Source organism: Oryzias melastigma, linkage group LG1 (genome assembly GCF_002922805.2).
Source record: "Oryzias melastigma strain HK-1 linkage group LG1, ASM292280v2, whole genome shotgun sequence".
NCBI classification, from domain to species: Eukaryota; Metazoa; Chordata; class Actinopteri; order Beloniformes; family Adrianichthyidae; genus Oryzias; species Oryzias melastigma.
Window position 1 is genome coordinate 27,426,164 of NC_050512.1, and position 20,704 is coordinate 27,446,867.

At 38.4% G+C, this 20,704-nt stretch overlaps 1 protein-coding gene across 4 annotated transcripts in view; it reads left to right on the forward strand.

The window, feature by feature from the left end:
- LOC112157392 (teneurin-3) overlaps positions 1 to 20,704 on the forward strand; it is an 800,843-nt gene that overhangs the window by 694,346 nt on the left and 85,793 nt on the right. For all 4 annotated transcript variants that reach the window (XM_036213709.1, XM_024290091.2, XM_036213711.1 and 1 more), the window contains 7 exons: positions 1,389 to 1,472; positions 2,382 to 2,506; positions 4,667 to 4,922; positions 9,284 to 9,385; positions 11,333 to 11,527; positions 14,019 to 14,219; positions 19,858 to 20,043. In XM_036213709.1, the coding sequence (XP_036069602.1) occupies positions 1,389 to 1,472; positions 2,382 to 2,506; positions 4,667 to 4,922; positions 9,284 to 9,385; positions 11,333 to 11,527; positions 14,019 to 14,219; positions 19,858 to 20,043 (1,149 nt within the window). The remainder of the gene's footprint in view (positions 1 to 1,388; positions 1,473 to 2,381; positions 2,507 to 4,666; positions 4,923 to 9,283; positions 9,386 to 11,332; positions 11,528 to 14,018; positions 14,220 to 19,857; positions 20,044 to 20,704) is intronic.

Below are 20,704 nucleotides of genomic sequence, written 5' to 3' on the forward strand. Positions count from 1 at the left end.
TTACTTCCTATCTGGCGGCACACACTTTAGTTTATTTTGATGTACATGAAAATATCCCAACAAGGGTTTCAAGTGGAAGAAAACAAACCAGTTTATGGGTAGAAAGAAAAATCTGCTTAAAAATTCCAATATTCATACAAGAAGAAAACCTTAACTCAAAAATTCTAAGAAGCAAAAATAAAGAACTATTTTCCAGAAACACAAAATATTTGGTACAATCCTAAAACCCAATCTAAAGTGTGGGCTAATGTCTATGTTGCCATGTTAGAAAATGTCTTTGGGAAAATCACAGGTGGACTTTTAGAGAGAAGTTTAATCCGAGGAGTGTGTGAGTGAGGTCAGCGGTCAGTCGGTTCTCACAAGGGGAGAGGGGGAGAGGGGGAAAGATGCTCATACAGGATTTAGTTGGGGTTATAATCACCAGTTCTCCTGCAATTTCGTAGCATTTTAGGTTCATATTTCACCCAGTTTCTCGACTGATTAGTCTGTAAAGTTGCACTTTTTTAATCTCGGATCAGCATTACAACTTCCCCTTTTATTTTTTATTCCCACATTGTCATATAAGACTATTATCTGTTATGAGCTGCTGTAAATGAGCACTTTTGTCTTTTATCATATACAGACAAATTCATCAGCCAGCTTAGGCTGTCGGCTAATGTGTCTTAGGCCTGATTTAAGGGAAGACCGAACCAAATATTCGCCTTCATTTGGCACCAAATCATCAGTTGTTGAAGAGTTCTTATAGACCAAACTGATGGAAGGATCCAGCAGCAACAAAAGCCCCCCCCTGCTGTGCTTCTCCTCATCTGAGGTGTGAAAAAACCCTACAGTTCTACAAACTGTTCAAACATTACCCAGCTGCCAACCTGGACGTACCATCTAAGAGGAAAGAGAATAGGATAAAAGATGCGGTGAAACTTTAAAGGACGTAGACGCACAGCCATGTTTGAAGCCTGTTTAGCCCTCATCTGTTTCTGCAGAGTTCTCTGCACTTCTTTTTTTTGGCATTTTTCTAAGTCGGGTGTTCTGTTACAAGTCCATTTAGTCTGGAAAATTGAAAACAGGAGAAAGAGGTCATGGATGGGAGTCTGTTTTGTTGGAGATGAAGGCTGTGAGTTTGTGAGTTGTTTCCTTGAGGACCAGTATAATATTCTGCAGCTCATGAGACTGATCCTTTCAAGTCTATCAGCTCACAAATAAGATGTGATCTAATGTGATGGGATAATGCACAACAAAAAATATAACATTCTTTTTAAGAAGAACTGATTTAAAAATATCACATACTAACTTGAGTTCACCCTTTGATACATGAATAATCTTTTGAAAAAGGGACTCTCTTGTAAACATGCTAAACATTTCCATTGGGATGACTTTTCCACACCTTTCAGGTAAGATGTTTCTTCTGGAGAACAACACTATAGACACAGGGGAGGTGGACGTGGGGAGGCGAGTCGTCCAAGACGTCCCACCAGGTAAAATTCAACAAGCACTTCATCATTTTTGATGATTTGGTGTCTATTTCACATTTATTTTAAACATTGATAAATTGTTGTAATATTTGTTTTTGTCAGAAATGAGGATTTCTGAATTTAACTTGAGTTGTTATTGAAATTCATGTTTTTTAAAGTGATCAATTCTACCTTTTTGTGTTTTTGGTGATTGGGTCGACTGGTAACTAACAAAATGTGATTTATTTCATTTATTTTCTTGTGGTAAATGAATTCAAACACAGAAAAGGCTTTTTTTTTTGTCTGTACAAATTTTTGTGCAGCATAGGCCTTCAAATATAGATAAAATAGAAATACTTTATTCATCCCAAGCTGGAAAATTTGGCTGTTGCAGCAGAATGTACATTATTTACAGAAGATATAAAGAATGAATAAAAGAAACACAAAATTTGTAATATGTAATCCTTCTGTTTTTACTTTTATTTTAGTGAGTTAAAAAAATGTAATATGTGAATAAAGAAAACTTTGACTGTACATCATAAAAAGTATTGCAAATTTGACACATGCTTGTTTACAAACCTTATTTTAATTTTGAATCCATGATTAGTGAAATAAATTAAATAAATTGAGTCTGAAATTGTATTGATTTTTTTTTTACTAAAAAGAACTTTTAAATGGTTTGGAAAATGCAAAAGTGTGGGCGTTTTCTCTGATAAGGATAATATAAAAAAAGAAATAATAAAATGTGATAATTTAATAAATGTCACCAGCAATGTAGCAATCATTTTTTAATCTTAGAGTGCATGAAAGATATATATTTTTCCTGTTTGTTTTCCCCGATTTATGTGTTAAAAAAATGTTGGAGGAATTTTGTTCAATTTTTAACCTTGTTTATCGTTTTTCTTTCATCTCTTCAATTCTTTATTTTTTAAGGTGTGTTTTGGAGGTCCCAGCTCTACGTCGATCAGCCGCAGTTCCTGAAGTTTAACATCTCTGTGCAGAGAGATGCTCTGGTGGGCGTGTACGGACGTAAAGGCCTTCCGCCTTCACATACACAGGTAACATTTATGGATTTATGTTTTCATTTTAGTTTCCAGTTTAGGCCGAACACTGAAAGGTTATAGTTACCATTACAGGATAAGACCTTGCTATGACTTGTTTAATCTCAACAAATGTAGTTTTAGATTGTGGGAGAGAGACTGAGAGTCCTTCCACATTGGCTTAATTCTTTGCATAGTCTGATTTGTTTGACTTGTGTTGAAGCTTAAATTCCAGAACCAGCTCAGTGGTAACGTGCTAGCTTTTTTGGCTAATTTGGCACCTACTGAGGATTTTTGGGCTTTTTTTGGAGGTAATCTATGAGTAAAATGCTCACTTTTTTGGCTAATTGTGAGTTCATACCTTTACGATTTTTTTTAAATTTTGCATTTTTTTTTTCTATTTTTCAAGAAATTCTTCAAATTTTTTGTCCACTTTATGCAATTTCTTCAAGTACTCTAGCAATTTTAGCGGTATGCAAATAGCTAGCATTTTAAGCAAATCCCTTCAGCAAAATGTATTTAGCATAATCAGCAAAAACCATTCACACTACCATTATTGCAGGTAATGCAACTTGATAGTCTTTCTATATCGATACGTATCACGATAAGTATCACCAAAAGAAGTATCACAATATTTCATCGTAACTATCTTTTTTCTTACACCCCTAGAGAAAAAAAACTACCCATTTGGGTGGAAATGGACTGTCGGAAAAATTGTCAGACCTGTACAGGACACGCAACCCGAACACTGTACAAGGCCCCATAAGTGGTGTTTACGTGAAAAGTGCTTACTTCTCAAGAAATAAAACGAATAGTTTGTCTGGGCGTACACATCACCTGCACTACCCATGCATGTAGCATGGTACTTCCACCTTACTAGTTACTAGAGTATGGTGTAAGGGCACCGTATTACAGCATAGTGTATGTAACTTCCATTATCCTTACAAATACTTCACTTTACACCGATTCCATTTCATGACGTCCTTTGAGGTGGAGCCCCGAGGGAACTCCCTTAAGATTCATCCACTCCTCTAGGACCCTACAGGCCCGGACAACCCAAAAACCCCGTACGAGTGCATGTGACTAAAGCTTAAAATAGATCCATTTGACAGGGAAGTAGATTAATAGACTTGCTGAGATTTAGTTTTGCAGTTTATGTTCTATTTTGGTCTTTGTGCTTTTTTTTTTTGGTCCTTTTTGGTCCAAACTTATTTCAAGCAACGCAGCCCCCAAATAAGCAGCTGTTTGGTCCCTTTGCCAGGTAGTTTAGTCCATTGAAGTGTCAAAGCTAATTAAATTAAACGTAGGCATGGCCGTTTTTTTGGCATCTTCACTTGAACTAAGTTTGTGAGACTGTCTCAAATCGGCCTTTTCTGGGGTGACCCCCACGTCTGTGTGCAGCTTCACCCGTAAGTTCTACCTGCTTTTTCTGTCTGACTCTGAAGGGGACCTGCAGGCTGTCTTAACTGACAAAAGGCATGAGCCTCTGTAGACCCCGGAAAGGTCACCAGCCAATTATAGGACTAATACAGTCAGCCATGAACACTCACATGCAGGCACAGGAAGAACATACAGACACAAGTGAACAGCAGGGTCCACCCCGGAACCTTCTGTCTGTGGGGTGACATTGTCAACCACCGCACCGGTGTGTCGGCCTCAGGTCAGGTTCACGGGAGACACCTTTGAGCAAAATACTGAGCTTAATTTATCATGGAGGCAAGGTCACAAACCAAGACAACAGCCGAGAGAACCGGCTCTACTCAATTCAGAAGATCAGATTTCCTCAAAAGTCTCTTTGTTGAAAGACACTTTTAATGTCAAATCTTATAATCAGTTGTAGAAACTTTTGTAGAGAAATAACTGGAGTGAGTTCACTTAGCAAAGCATCTGGACTTTTTTTCATTTTCCCAAATAGTCTGAAATTGAGTATTGTATACTCATCATTCCACTTTTTTACTTTTTTCCACTTTTTACACTATTTTTCTCATGAACAGTAATATTCAATATTTTTTTTCTCTTTTGTAGAGTTTTATAAATTCAGGACTTTTTATCTGCGGGTGTTTTGGGTCGACATTCAGACGCTGACATAGATTGGTATTTTAAAATGATTGCTCTTGTTTTGAGAGAAAAGGTCACGTGTGAGGGTCACACGTGAAGCGTTCATCTTCTGTGTTCTAGTACGACTTTGTGGAGCTGCTGGACGGCAGCCGGCTCATTTCCAAAGACAAAAGAGCTCTCGGTGACGCAGACTCCCTGTTCTTTCACGTGGCCGGGTATCATGAGGACGAGTCTGCTGCAGGAACTCGGCACACGCGCTCGGTGAGCGTGCACGAGGCTGGCTTCATTCACTACATGGACACTGGAATCTGGCACCTGGCGTTCTACAATGACGGGCGCAATACGGAACAAGTCTCCTACAACACCATCGTCATAGGTGAGACATGTCGGATCTTCATGCTGCTGCTACTCTTCACTTTTATACCTTTTCTTAAGCGACAAATACTATTCTTGAGTGATATGACGTACATGAAAACAGCTGCTAACTCTCATTGGTTGGTCTTTTTTGATCTAAGTGGTCTTTTAATTAGGATTATACAGGATTTATCCAAAATGTAAAAAAATCTGACATAGTTTCTGAAGATCTTGTGGGCAGGACTGTTGCCACTGAGTAAGCCTGCCCCCACTTCCCATCATCCCTTGGTTTACATGCTCTCCAGCTAGCTCATTGCCCCACACACTCCAGTATTGCTCACCATTTTCATCCAGCTGTACAGTTTTGAGCGAAAAACAAACTTATGGATCTTTTTGTCTGCAAGCGGATGCATCGGAATGGAGCAGAGCAGGGAGCTTGTGGCATCTACATCACAGCTACAAGCTTTTTCCAACATCATTCATTTCCACAACATTTTGAATAAAGAAATAGTGGGAACACTTTAAAATAAAAAGCTTTACTAACACATTAACAAACATTATTAATGTGTTTATTGGGCGTTAGTCAGACATTTATTAGTACAATTGCCCAAATAAGGTTTATTAACATAATTAGTGAGATTTATTAACATTTAAAAACTGCTTACATGCTTAACAAATGTATTAACTCTCTTTGTTTACAGATTATTATTGAGTGTTTTGCAACACCTCGTCTAAAGTGTTGCTCAAATACTCAGAAATGTCATTTTGAGCTTAATTTTCTTTACATATGTCCTTTATCATGAGAAAAATGCCACAAAAACAAATTAAAAAAAACATTTTATTTGAAGTGGATCTTTAATGCTTAACCTGCAACCTGTTGTTTTAAGGCTCAAACACTAAATATTTGAGCATAATCACAGTTTAACAAAACAAACAGATTAAATTATAGTGTTCCCTCGTTATAACGTGGTTCACTTTTTGCAGTCTTGTTGTTTTGTCTTTTTTTTTTAATGCAAAAGTGCTTATTTTATTTATTTATTTAGTTTGCATCATATTGCGTTCAGCATCCTGATTTGCTGTAGACCTTTTTAATCAATCCTCTCCTCAACAGAATGCGTTCAGCTGGCCAAGTCTACTGTGTATATCTAAAAGTGTGAAAATTTTCATTTCTGTCTGAGAAAAGTTTACAAAGTGTATAGTGAGGCGTTTTACAGCCTTAAATCATCCTGCTTCACCTATCCGGGTTGTTTTTATAACGTAAACGAGGGATCACTATAATGAAATGGTTCAAAACAACAAACAAAATAAAATAGTTTCCTGCAAAAATTTTTTTTTTTTTTTACAGTAAAATGGCTTCCAGCGTGTTTTTAATGTGCAGTGAGGATGCTTGTTGAATATTCTCTGTGACCTAAAATGGACTGATTTCCACTCCCCGCTTTTATTGTTGCGGGTTATGTTACATCTGGGTTTACTTCCTGCTTCCAGATGCTAATGTCTCAAAATGTTACCAAAACGTATTTATTTGCCAAACTTTTATTGTTCCAACCAAAACTCCAGCTTGATCACAACTGGTCAGGCTTCTTTCGTTGCACAAATAAAAAAGATGAGGGCGATATTGAGGTTAGCTTCAAACCCCCCTAAGTTATTCATCTACACAGCTCAATATGAGCCCCAGATTAAAACTTCAGTATCATTGAGAAATGATCTGTTGCCTTTTTTTTCACACCTTGACAAATCTGCAGTTGTGTGTCACGCCGGCGTAGGCTTCACTGTCATTGTGGGAAAGAAAACATCTCCATGATTAAAACACTTGACATGACAGATGAACATTTCAGACTTCAGCAAACAGATTTCTCAGCAAGACGGACAGCTCTGTCATCACTATCAAATGCTGCTGTGCCACAGCTGTCAGCCAGCATTAAACGAAACACTTCAGGAGCCAAAACTACATATAATATGCTGTCAAACATTACTGCACACACTCACCGAGAAGATACACAAAATATTGTCAGTTTACGCAAGCAGAATATTCAGTTATGGGGATGCTTGAACATAGGTTTTCAGTTTAGTTTCACATGCTATCTATGTGCCTTCTGTGTGGCAAATGAGACTGAGGAGTTTATTACTGGGTCAAAAACATATATATATTTTTTACTAGAGATCCACGTACGTCTTTGTTTTCCTCGCCCGAGGTTGTGTCCGCCTCAGAACTGATACGAATGGATAGCTCCAATTTTGCACGCCATTTTTGTTGCTCCAGTAATGTTATGTAGGTGTGAGTCGAGGTTTAGGCTTCAAAGCAATGTGTAATCACTCGGGTTGCTTTGGCTGCAAGGCCACTGGAACCGACACAAGCTGATGACATTATCTGCAACTGGAATTCTATATCTGCAATGCAATCGTGTGTAAATTGCGCCATTTGGATTTATTGCAAGCAATTAAAAGATGCAATGATGGAGCAAAATCTGAGCAGGAAAAATGTCTTTAACGTTGTCAATGTGTAGGAAGTTTAGGAAATACCTAATTTAAATCACAGACACAAAGAGGGCAGTTCGCTAGATAGAAAATAGTATTTCCTAGATCTCATACTTTGCACTAGAGAATGCAATTTACTTTTTTTTGCCTACTTCTGCTTAGTAGATGAACATACATACCACTTCCTCCTCTACCTCGTCATATACCTCCATGTTTGCAGACACAGCGAGTGCATTGATGTCTTTTATGTTGAAAAATGAGCGTTGGAAATTATGAACACCACAGAAATTCATCACAGTTATCACGGATAGTCGTACGCCAAACTAGCCAACATTAGTATGAACTAATCCGCACAGTTGTGGATACAATTAATGCAAAGACTGATTGCTGTGAAGTACCCAGACTGTGTACTTGCAATTCGGTATTCATATGTACAAAAAACATAAAATTCAAAAGAATACAACAAATAATTTACACACGCACAACTCAGAATTACAACTGCTTGAAACTGACTACACACAAATCTAAAAAAATTACCCATAAATCACTTGTTACACACAAAACCACATCTATGCATAAATCTGATGTGAGACTCTTTTTTTCATCTCCAAGTTTTGTGTGTAAATGATGCGTTTAAATGCTGCTAGAATGCTGGGTCATCAGAGTTTTCTTATCAGATGCTTTGAACTTAGATTGTGAATGTTATCTGATGAAAACTTGACATTTTCCCACTTTTTTTAAACAGATATGCCTGATAATTGATGTTAAAAAGTCTAAATATGCGTACTTTAAACACCCCATTCTCTATTCTCATCGCTCCCTCGGGGCTGCGTTTTCCTCGCTGCACCTTCGCCTCGGAGAGTTATGAATCAAGACGTAAGCACGCACAAATCCAAAGTTACACACAAATTACGCACACATGAATCGGGTTGAGTATTTTCTCTTAATTTAAACCAGGCCTAAGAAAGCTAGCTGGAGAGCGTGTAAACAGAGAACTCTCGGTAACAAGGAGGGGGAGGGGGCGGGGTTCCTCCATGCCAGTGGTCCCGCCCACAACTCAAAGGCAAATTATTAATGATCTATTGCTACTCTGCACAAACTATGTTCTAGAAAATTACTGTTTTTTGTGTAAAAACAGCAAATATGTTTCTAAAATAGATCAAAGAATGATGGGAGTGGAACTTTTTTCATTATTCTTCTGTTTTTTACTATTAATTTAATTTTCCTTTCACATTTTTTGGTTTATACCTCACTTTAGAACAAACTACTTGACAGTAATGTTGTTAGATAGGCTTAAAGATACAAGAGACTAGGACACAGAACCTGTGCGACTCCATTTGTTAGTCAGCCAGAACTCCATTCTTTCTTATTTCTTAGAATAAATTAAAGGTGTCAAAATGCTGCCCTCTTTCAATATTTTTTCCTCCAGATTAAGTCCAGGTGCGAAACACAGAAACTAGGCGTAGAAATGTGCTGCGTATGCATGCACACGTGTTTGCCCAGTCATGAGTCGCCCCTTCGTGATGCGCATACTCACACCGCTCGCATCTTCACGGCTGAAGAAATTCATAAACGCTTGTGTGTTAAGAAGTAATCACAAGGATGTATGTTGCTGTTTGTGTGTTCGTTCCTGTGTGTGTGTGTGTTGGGAGGGTTATGAATATTGTTTGAGAGAAAGAGAGGGAGCTAGAGAGACAGCAGGGTAATTGGATGTTGAAAAGGTTGATGGGGCTGACTGGTTGTAATTACAGAAACCACAGACGAGAGGTCTCTCAGTGTGTGTGTGTGTGTGTGTGTTCAATATTCCTATGTTATTTATTAAGATATTCAGTTGCAGTTTCATTCTGCCGATTAATTTTCAGCTGTAAGTTATGTGCCGCTCACTCTTTCCTCCTCTCTCTTAATCAGACTCAATTATGGAGTGTCCTCAGAATTGTCACGGAAACGGCGATTGCCTCTCAGGAATATGCCACTGTTTCCCCGGTTTTCTGGGGCCCGACTGCTCTCGAGGTAAATGCACACACACAAAAACACTTTGCCACCCACGGTGTGCCCGGAACTGTAGCGAGGTTGTTATCCCAGCAGTGGCTGTGACCTGTGCAACCCGATGGCGGTTTAAATGCCCTGTTTACTCCCGCTGCACTCTCTGTCTGGGTCCGTGCATAAATCTGGAGTCTGGTCCCTTTTCTATTGTTGCTGTGGTGAAGGTTTTAGAAACATTTTTCATTAAATTCAACACAATTGGGCTAAAATACAACTTTTCTCAACACTATAATTTTGTATTCAACAATACATAATCAATTCTAGGATAAATAAATTGTGTTAACCCCTATTAAGCTGGGGGCCTTTTTGAGCATTTTCTATGCCTTTACGCCTTGCTCTACTAATTTTTAAACTATTTTGTCAATTTATTTCACAATAATACCACAATGAAGCAGAAATTGCACAAAAGAGTTGTAAATGTTGTCATTCTTTACTACAAAATAAAAAATTGAGATCAAATTTTGTTTTTGTTTTAAAGTTTTGTAACAAAATTAAAACATGTATAAATCCAAAAACAAAGCAAAGATGAGGTTAAAGCTGCATGAAAAATGTATTAAAAGTTTGGTGAAGTTCCACTGAACTATATGTTCCAAGGATTTATTCCAGTAGGTATGACAAATATTATTATACCTCCTAGTATGTTGGTTTTAAACCAAAAATGTCAAAGCTATAAACATTTTTGTTACTTTTATATTATATTTTGATTAAAATCTCTAACAATTGAGTGTCTGCATAGCTGCTTCATCAGTAGCTGCGTTTCCATTACACATATGCGCAAAGCTTAATCAAAATTCTACTGAAAAAAGCACAATTTCTCAATCAGCGTTTCCATTAAATTTTAATTATGCGAATAATCCCAAACCAACTCACTCGATAATCAATAATACTTTGATTTATTGCAGATAAATGCACAATTTCTGTCATAGCACAAGTGCTCATCATCATCTATCAAAGGAGATGTCAGCGTCTTATTTAGAGCATGAAGCGTCGAGCTACACAGGAGCAGCTTCAGCTAAAGAGATTTGGGGAAATATTGTTTTGTGGTTTTACAGAGGAGCTGTGGATCCAACAATTCTTTTTTCAATAAATTTGAGTTTCTTTTAGAGAAATTTAGTATCGCAAATACAATTTGTACAATTTCTTAGTCAATGGAAACGCAGCTATTGTGACCCACGGATGTGATTGTCAAACATATCCCTTAAGTAGAAACTACTCAAAGTTACATTCAAGGTACGTTCACACCCCCTTGTCAACACGCGTTCAAGCGGCCACTTCCATTGATAAGTCCATGTAAACACGTGTACCGTAAATGGGCGTTTTCCCCATTCAAAATTCTCGTATTTGCGTGTAGCTATGCAAGTTTCCATAACAGTTTTTGGGCTCTACATAAAAAAAAACATACATTTACACATTTACATCTAAGTACAACTAAGTACATATATTACCTGTTAGGTCAGGCAGAACTTTGACCTATTAGGAATTCTCCCTTTCAATTCACTGAAGTTCCAACCATTTGAGAATTGATCATGGAGGAAAACTAATAATTTCAGTTTGTGTCCGGACAGAATTTCATGACACAAGTCTTACATATATCGGAATAGAGCTGTAAAACAAAAATCGTCGAGTGAGATTTACACCACTTCGACATTTTGCACTAAGCCTGTCCTAACTACAGGTGGACAACATGTGCTTGTTAACAATAGAAAATATGAAAAAGAAGAAGAAGTTCTTCCCTGCTTGTCCGGTGTGAACATCATGGGCTAAATGTTGGTTAAACTCGTTCTTGAACATTTGTCAAATGCCCACTTTGAATTTAGTTTCAAGGTTAAAGCATCGTTGTAGCACACGCAACTTTTAATAAAAAAAAAACATGCAGTTTTGTTTTTAGAAACTGAAACTTTCCTGTTTGTGCAGCTGCGTGTCCGGTGCTGTGCAGCGGCAACGGTCAGTACTCCCGCGGCCGCTGCCAGTGTTACAGCGGCTGGAAAGGCACAGAGTGTGACGTCCCGTCCAACCAGTGCATCGACATCCACTGTGGAGGCCATGGCATCTGCATCGTCGGCGCCTGCACCTGCAACACTGGTTACAAGGGGGAAAACTGCGATGAGGGTAAGAAGAACGTCTTTACAGATTAGTGGGAATGTTATCACGGTTTCTTCTCTCGGATTAGAATTTGACTAAAAACCGACAGATTTAAGTAACAGCACTTTAAAAGTGAGATGTCCCAGGTGGGCTTCAGCCTAAAGACACTTTCAGTCCTTTTTATTGTCGAGCTTATTTTATGTTCGATGAAATGTTCCCAGCTCAGGAATCTTCTTGCTAATCTTTAATTAGATGTGTTTTGATGGACATTAGTGGTGTGGCATCCAAAAATGTCTTGAGGCTGTGAACCTAAACCCAGGTGGAACATCTCACTTTTACAGAGCTGTAACTTTTATTTTATGGGTGTCTTGATTTCTGCTGTTACTGGACATTTTAACGTTTTGGCTCCTACGACTTATTTGTAGTAAAGCTGGGATCAACTTGATATAAGTCGTTTGCTTTTATGAGATGCAGGATGTTCAGGGTTTTTTTTTTCTGGTGCCTCTGTCAAGAATTTGAATATCTCGCCTGACTGCAGCCTGTGCAGTCTTGAGATGAAGGAGTGTCTTTTCTGGAAGTTTGTATGAGTGTCTCTTCAGAAAGAATGGCAGCGATTTTAAAAGATGAAAAGTGTCTCTTATTGTAAAGTGATGATTCTTGTCTCAATGATGAACATAAACCCACTATGATATACCACAAACTGAAAAACTGGCACTCAAAGTGTCAGTTTTTCAATTACATTTGATTAACAGCATTTACTCTACATTTTTAGACATTTTCTTTACATATATCATGTAAATCAGTGATCTCCTACCTTTTTTAGGCCACGTACTGGTTTAATGTCAGACTGGCTTCAGTTTCCCTTAACTTTTGAGGGTGAAGTTTATCTTCATCCTTCTCCCAACTTTATTTGTACACTATAATTCATGTAGGAACCATTAAAATTTGATATTATAATATGATGTGATATTTTTCTCTGTTATATGCAGCTGTTTGTGGATTGATTTTGGACATATGACCGAGCGATTTGAAACCTGTCAAGAATGAGTCAGATGTGGTGGAGAGAACTCAGTAGTTTTTCAAAATAAAACTTCCTTTAGAATCCGATTTTGAGTAAAAGGGGGAAAAATGTGTTTGTGTTTTTTTTCTTTGCTGCCTGGTGCATATTAGGTCTGGGTATCGCCAATAATTTTCTGAATTGATATGATTAAATTCCTTAGAATCTGGATCGATTAGATTCTGATTTTTTTAATTCTTTTGATCCACTCAATTCAATTCGATTCAATTACATTTTTAATTTACACATTTAGACACATTTGTTTAGAAATACATTAATAATTTCTACATGTTTTGAAGATATTCATATTGATTTGATCACATACTGTCAAATGTATTAGTGAAATTATGATAAGATTGTTAATACCATACAGTGTTACATGGATTCTCAAACAGAGAAGCTCCAGCGATTGTTCTGCCTCTCCTGGTGGACGTTTCAGTTTCTCCACTAGATGGCGACCTCACTGTAGCATTACACTTTATTCCAGAAAAAGAAGAAAGTATGAGCAAAAAACTATGTTTTAGACCACAAATGATTACTTAAAAGAGTTTGTAAAATTCATGCCTGTGAGTTTATAAACATGTTCATTTAGTCATCAATGTATGTTTACGTCAACCGAACATTAGCGTTAGCCGTCCTATGTGAAATCCCATTAAACGATTAGCATTAAGCTAGTGCGCTTTAGCTTTATTGATTAGATCGATCTCTACTTCTATGATCGATTATTTATCCATTGAGCTTAGATCAATTCAGCCGGATTAGTCGATTTTTGTCAACCCAGCCTTAGTACCAACTGTCAGTAGTCTGGGGAGTTTTAAACCAATGATGTAAATAGTTACAGATTCGGATTCTGTACATAAGTGAAACCTCAAAATTTCAAATCAGGAAGCTTTCTTTCTTACAGTATTGTGGAATTAATTTAATGTCATGAAGTCCTTTTTTTCCTTGACACAAAGAAAAAAATTCTACCCTGTAAAAAGTACGTAGATTTAAAGCAATTCCAATAGCTTTCTCATAAGTACTGAAGTCAGACCGGCTGCATGTGGCTCATAAAAGTGGTTTAGCCTCCACATAGACAAATTAATTTACTCTGATCTGACAAATAATTACACATCCATGGTTGGAGTCCATCTGCTGACAGGTTATTGGCTGAAGCAGGTCCCATGATATGAATGTCAGCGGAGTAATATGAATTAGTCGATGCTTTTCACAACACAGACTCATAGATCTATGACTTTAGGGACACAAATATAGATGCCTTATATATGGTGTTATGATCATCTGCAGAATCTGATTTTCCTCACTGAAATGTGGTACTTCAATATGCCGCGTGGCCTTAATGATGAGGTACATTCCAGGAATCTGCGTCGAAATGAAGGTCATGTTTGACCCTGACTGCACAGCCTGGCTCGCTTGTCTGTGAACTTTATGGTACATTATGAATTCCTTCTCCGTCTCCAGTGGACTGCATAGACCCCAGCTGTTCTTCCCACGGGGTGTGCATACACGGGGAGTGTCACTGTCAGCCGGGCTGGGGCGGAGCCAGCTGTGAGATCGCCAAGGCCATGTGTCCGGACCAGTGTTCAGGTCACGGCACCTACAACGCAGAGACCAGCACCTGTACCTGCGACCAGAACTGGACGGGGCCGGACTGCTCTTTAGGTGAGGGCAACCTCTATGTGTCATTGTTCATTTGAATGAGATTTTGCACAAATAGTATATTACAACATCAACAAAACATAAATTAAATATAAACAGATTTTATGGATTGGATTATATTATATATATATTTGTATTATTATTAGAAGGATATGCAACAAAATCTCAAGCAAAAGCTTTTCTTCATCAAAAACTCTATTGAATGAATGAGAGCAACATCTTACTCCAAAATTTAGTTTGTGCTACAACATACATTAGTACTTTACAAGGTTAGACCAAACTGTACAATCAAAGCTAACGATAAGAACAACGAAAGTTAAAAAACTGAAATTCTTGCCAATGTGACTTCCTGATAATCAAATCATAATTACTATTTTGACAAAATGTATTTTTTTCTAGTGCTATTGATCGATTAAAAAATGAATCATATAAATCACACTTTTAGGTTATAATTAATCACAATGTTTTACGAGGTATAATTTTATGCAACAATATGCATGTTTTGAATAAAAACAGGCCAGAGAGAAAATGTATCCTTCATTTTTATTGTCTGAAATTTTTATGTTTATAAAGTATTTACTCAGATATGATAAAAAAAAGTAATTTGGGAGCATTAAACACATCAAGAGTAAAATAAGCATAACTTAAAAGACTTTTATGTCTGCAGTATAACTAAAAGAAATAAATAAATAAGGATGCTGACATACAACCAAGAGAAACAAACATTGTGTTTGTGCACTTTAAATAGTCTGGGGTAATACTTGAATCTGATTGGCTGCTGGGTGTGGATGCATAATACATGTCTGTGATGCAGATCTGAAAAAGAAGATCCAGTCAAATAACCAAAATGTTCTATATCACTGTTCAGACTTTTTCTTGCATCTTCTGGACAAAAACAAGCATTAAGAAGGGAATTTTCTCTCTGAACTGATGCTTTATTGAACCTATCGTGACAATCAGTATGTATATCGCTTTCCTTTGCCGCTGCAGTGATGCATTGTCATGTTACCATGACAACGGGCCACCCCACGTATTAAATAGTCAGATTTTTGTGAAGAAGATATCTACGCCAAAAAAATTACAAGATTAAAGTACTAACAACCAGTTGAATATATATTTCTTTGATAAGTAACCACGACGTAGGTGGGATAATGCACAACAAGATTCGCATTATCAGAAATTAATGCATGCCGTGGAAGACGGATTTTCCGATGCAAAGCAGAAGATGGTTGCTTTGTGAGGTGTAATTAATTTATGTTAATAAGTATAAACGCTGTAATTTAAAAAAAAAAATTGTATGCATTGCATGTTTTTGAGACCCACTCCAATCATCAAGTTTAATTTCTTAATGTATGTCCTCCATCATAAGAAAAATGCCACAAGAACATGTAAAAAAAAACTAAAAACACAATTTTCATTGGAGTGGGTCTTTAACGAATATCCTGCAAATCCAGTCATTTTACATTTTTCAGCATCTTAAACTTTTGGGAAGTTGCAATACTGAGGTTTATGTTTGTACTCCATACAGACTCCCAAAATGTCAGGAAATCTGTTTCTAGAGATACTTTAACTTTTAGAGAGGTCCAGTTCACTGATAATAGCTGATAAAAGCTTTGAGCTGAAATAGCTCTGCGGGTAGCAGATTATAAAAAAATGTTCTGGTTCTCTTCAAGATCAAGTTGGTGGAAGTTTTTTATGCTGTAGAGGTGGTCATCCATCATTCATGCGCCACAAATCGTTCCTACAAGGTTTTAAATTTGTGAAACAACATTACCTCAAATCACTTCTGATGACTGACAGGGCTAATTTTCTGGAGGTCACTTTTTTGCATAAGTTTTGATTGTTTTTTTTGTTCATAATTTGTTTTTCTGATAAGTGCTGTGTTGTTGTTTATCGTTTTGAAAGACTCAAGTTCGAAGAAACGGAAATTAAACGACGCAGAAAGTGTGGAGAAAACACAAAAACGATGTTTGTTTTTTTTTGTACGTCGTGACTTCTTCTTGCTTCGCCTCGGGCTGTTATGCTGCATGCTACCTTGTCAAAAACACATCCAGCAAAGCTTTGTTTTCTTTGAAAAATACATATGCATGTGGATCAAGTCAAAAACTTTATCAGAAATATTTCTGGCACATTGCTGACCTTTTTTTATGCTTGTCCAAACATTCAAATGCATCAAACTCACAAACAGTGGAATAGCCCTTAAGGCGAATTGGTGCCTTATCAGAGTTTAGCAATATGACCTTTATTCTGCAGTCAGCTACAGGAACCCAGAGAGGAACTGTTTACAAAAACATACTTCTGTTTAACTAGAATGTTTTCCTTGACGTCTCTCTCAAAGCTCCCTTTTTCCAGGCACGAAGAGAAAAAAGTCAAATATTCCAATGAATGCAGGCGTGATAGAATGTATTTCTCCATTTATGCATCTTGCCTCTATAGGCTGTAGTTTCTGCTGCTGATGGCTGAGTTCAACCCCCCCAGCCCTCCTCGAGGAGGATGTTCAAACATCTGCTTTACTTTGTTGAGTGCAGAACACAGATGTGCAGCAAAAGTGTGTTCTTGAACAGATGTAAATCGTAAAACAACTGAAATCGTGGACGGAAAATGATGGGACGACTTACATTACTGAGACAAACGAGCCCAATTATGCAGATGAGTGCGCTTTTAAAGAGAAGGGCCTGCAGTCGGGGACTGTTGCACCTGGATTATTGACGGGAAGCATCCTCCTCAGCAACAGAGCTGTCGTTTGACACAGTGGACAAGATCAGAGTGGGGCTTCCACACTAGGATAGCCCTAAACTTGTTGGGAACGTCAAAAATTATGTTCAACCACCTTTTTCCGGTCATGACCTACGTTCTAATTCTGCAGGCTCCTTCTTCGGCCTGACCAGTGGGTTCATGGATTGCGACCCCAACAGACACTAGAGACGTTGCAGCCACAGCTGACAACAGGGGGGGAACATGGTCCACTCAGACTCAACGTCTCCAGACTCCATCTGCCCTCTCTGCTGAACCTCTCCTGGATGTGGGAGTTGAAGACTTTTTATGATAGCGGGCTCTGCCAGACATTCCCAACAGATAACATAGTCTGTCCACTGTTCCCCACTGAAGCACCACTGAAGCCAAATAACCACCAAGTAGTGATCAGTTGAAAGCTCCACCCCTCTTTTCACTCTGGTGTCCTAAACACTCTAGACAGAGCTATAAAGTTGATTATTGACCTCTAAACTAGAGGGTCAACTTCAAAGCTTGACGGGTGAGGAGCTATAACCAAACCCCCACCAGCCCGCAGTTTCTCCCCCATGGGAAACTAAAAAGGGGGAGAAAGTCTAACTTTCAGGACGTTGGGTTTTAGATCCCAAACTGTGCACGTCCAACTTTCCCTAGCCGGTACCACTCTGCCTCCAGAACACACTCAGGTTCTTTCCTACTCAGTAAAATGACATTTATGCCTCATTTCCACTGAGTGGTCCAGACCAGACCGGTCCAGTTTAGAATGGTCCAGGCAATTTAAGTGAACCTTTCCATTGAGAGTTGGACCATCAAGGGCGTATGTGGGGTGTAGACCGATGACATAACTATGCATCAAAACGGTGCGACTGCAGCGAAAGGGAATGGGAACAATGGAGGCCTTTTATCATCCCCTTTTTTCTATAGATATTTGTGTTACGGTATTTCGTAGCGGTGTAACAGATCACAAAACTCACGGTTCGGATCGTATCACGGTTTTAGGGTCACGGTTCGGATCATTTTTTGGATCAGTAAAAAGTTAAAAAAAAAAATAAAAAATAACAGCAAAAAACAATTCATTGAGGTCATTGAGGGCTATTTAGTAAAACAAAACATATTTGAATACAAACAAAACTAGAAAACATGGAGTTTCTGATTACATGGTCCAGTCCAGTCCGGACTGCTCAATGGAAACGAGGCCTTAATGTCCTGATTGTTGGAGTCCATTTCCATGGATTAAGGCACCAGCCCCTGACCACTTCTAAATCACATGCACCACCCCCTTGTGGTCAACCCAACAGATCAGCCTTTTCAGACTGAACCCAGCCACGCCCCAGTGGAAAGAGTCTTCACTACATCAGTTCCAGTGACAAGCTGTTTTATATTTTTTTTCTTAAACATAACCATTCCTAGTCTGGCTCCTCACCAAGGGCTCGTCTGTTTGTATTTTCTTTTTCATTAGATTTGATTAAATGATTCTTTCAAATGAAATATGATTTAGCTTGTCAGGCATTCATAAAGATGTGGTTAGGTACAAAGCAACCATTTTATTTCATTTGTAAGGCAAGGTCACTTTATTTGTAATGAACCTTTTATATGCTAAAGCAGTTCAAAGTTCTTTATAGTCATAAAAGGTTTTTGCACCAATAATATGCTGATGAAATCTGCTAAAGCATAAAAGAAATTTTAAAAAAGGAGGGTTGAAGACCTGAATTCAGAAACGTGGTGCTTAGATGGTGCAACATGTCCAACGAAGGAGAAAGAGCAACGTTTGGAATTTGAATCTGATTTAGCTGGAACATTTTTAAATTTCATCAGGAAGCTTGTTACATCTTGGTGCAGTCCAGCCAAAGTTATTTGGTTCTGACTCTAGGATGCTGCATTCACACCAGACACGATTTGTGCATCAAAAGAGAGGTGGCAATTCAAATTAACTGCTCTATGTTTTGACGTCCTAACACCCCGGCCACGGAGGAATCACCAAAGTTTTTCTGGACTTCATTCGTTGCCACATCATGGAAAACATGGATGATGTTGAGCGAGTAGCTTCGGTTTATATGTCTTGGAGAGCTTTATAGAGACGCCGGCGTGTCTGGTTTCACCAAAGCATTCAGTCTCTCCCGATGTGGTGTACTACACTCTTTCAGCTGACCTGCGCCAGGGCCGTTTTAAATGTTCTGTCTCTCTGTGGCCAAGTTTGAGCATTGACCTGAGATGGGAAAAACAAAAATAAAACTGGAGGACTTTTTTATTATTGTCTTGATGAAAATGAAAAACATCATATGGCTGCTCTCCAAGGTCCAGGAGCTGGAGCGGCAATCCTACAAACTCTGCTGGTTCCTGGGTGGTTGCGCTCTTTAGCTATGCTGGAACCTGGGCAGTGGAGCTAACTCTCTATGCTGTCCACCTGGCGACTGGCTAGCGTGGTGGGCTTAATCGATCTACCTCCACTGGCTCTCTGGCAGACTGACTACCGCCTTCGCTCAACAGTAATCAGGACAGTTTCAGGCAACTCTGGGGCCTTAGCAGGTTAAGAAAATGGACGGAAGTTCAGGACAAAAATCCTTACATCGAGCGGCCTTATTGAATCTTCATTTCTACCCTTTCATTGAGTCACCGAAAACATCAAGTGGTCAACGATGAGTCCGTGATTTTTAAAAAGATATTCAATCGCATTAATGTGATTGTTGAGGCTCAGGTTTATCCTTTACTCTTGTCTTTATTTTCTTAAGTCAACCTTTTCAGTAACTTTCAGTTCCATATTTTGTTTATTTGAAGTTATTGTCTTTTTACTGCTCTTTGCTTAATTATAGGTAATCATATAGATTAGTTGTTTCAAAAGACACCAAATTTACCAAAATGCATCTTTTGTTTGCTCATTTTTAAAACACAAATGTGAATGTTTCTCTTACAGAAGTGTGTGAGGTAGACTGCGGGACCCACGGAGTGTGTTATGGCGGTGTGTGTCGCTGCGAGGAGGGCTGGACAGGAACTGTGTGTGACCAGAAGGCCTGCCATCCCCTCTGCACCAAGAACGGTGTCTGCAAGGACGGGAAGTGTGAGTGTGACCAGGGATGGACAGGGGAGCACTGCAACATTGGTGAGTGGATGACAGATGCACCAAACACACAGGCTGGGAGTAAAATAAGTAAAAAAGAGAGTCAGTGTAGTTAATAATGTGAAAGTTTCCCGTCTTAACCTGGAAAGTTTTGGAACCGTTTGAAGAACTTCCATCTAACCTGACCATTTGTGTTTGTGATCATCCTTGAAGTATCTATGAAGGTTATACCATTTATTTTTGTTCCGTTTCATTTTGCAACAGAAAAAAAAAAAAAAACGATCGGCCCCTTTTTAATTTGTTCTGTAATGTACTTTTAAAAAGTGCAGCATTTGACCCAGCCCTATTTAAGTGTTCTAGAAAACCTGTAGTGGGTCAAGCAGAAGCGATAATGACGTTTATCAAAAAAAGACTTTTCAAAGTATAGATTGAGCTTTTTTGCTCCATTTTCTTTGTGTTTGTTGTCTGTTCCTTGTGAAAATCCATCTGAATCTAGAGTTGTAAGGCAAAGAGAAATGTCAAAGGGTGCGATCGGGTTTTTTTTAAGTGTTGTATAAATTGCTACCAAAATAACCCATCCTAACTGCCCTGGTAAACAATATGGACAAAACCGTGAAGCTGAGAGCTCAATATGTGGAAAACAGAGTGCCATATCCAAAATTACAGCATCTGTCGTAAACACCCACTTCTTCTCCCTGCACTT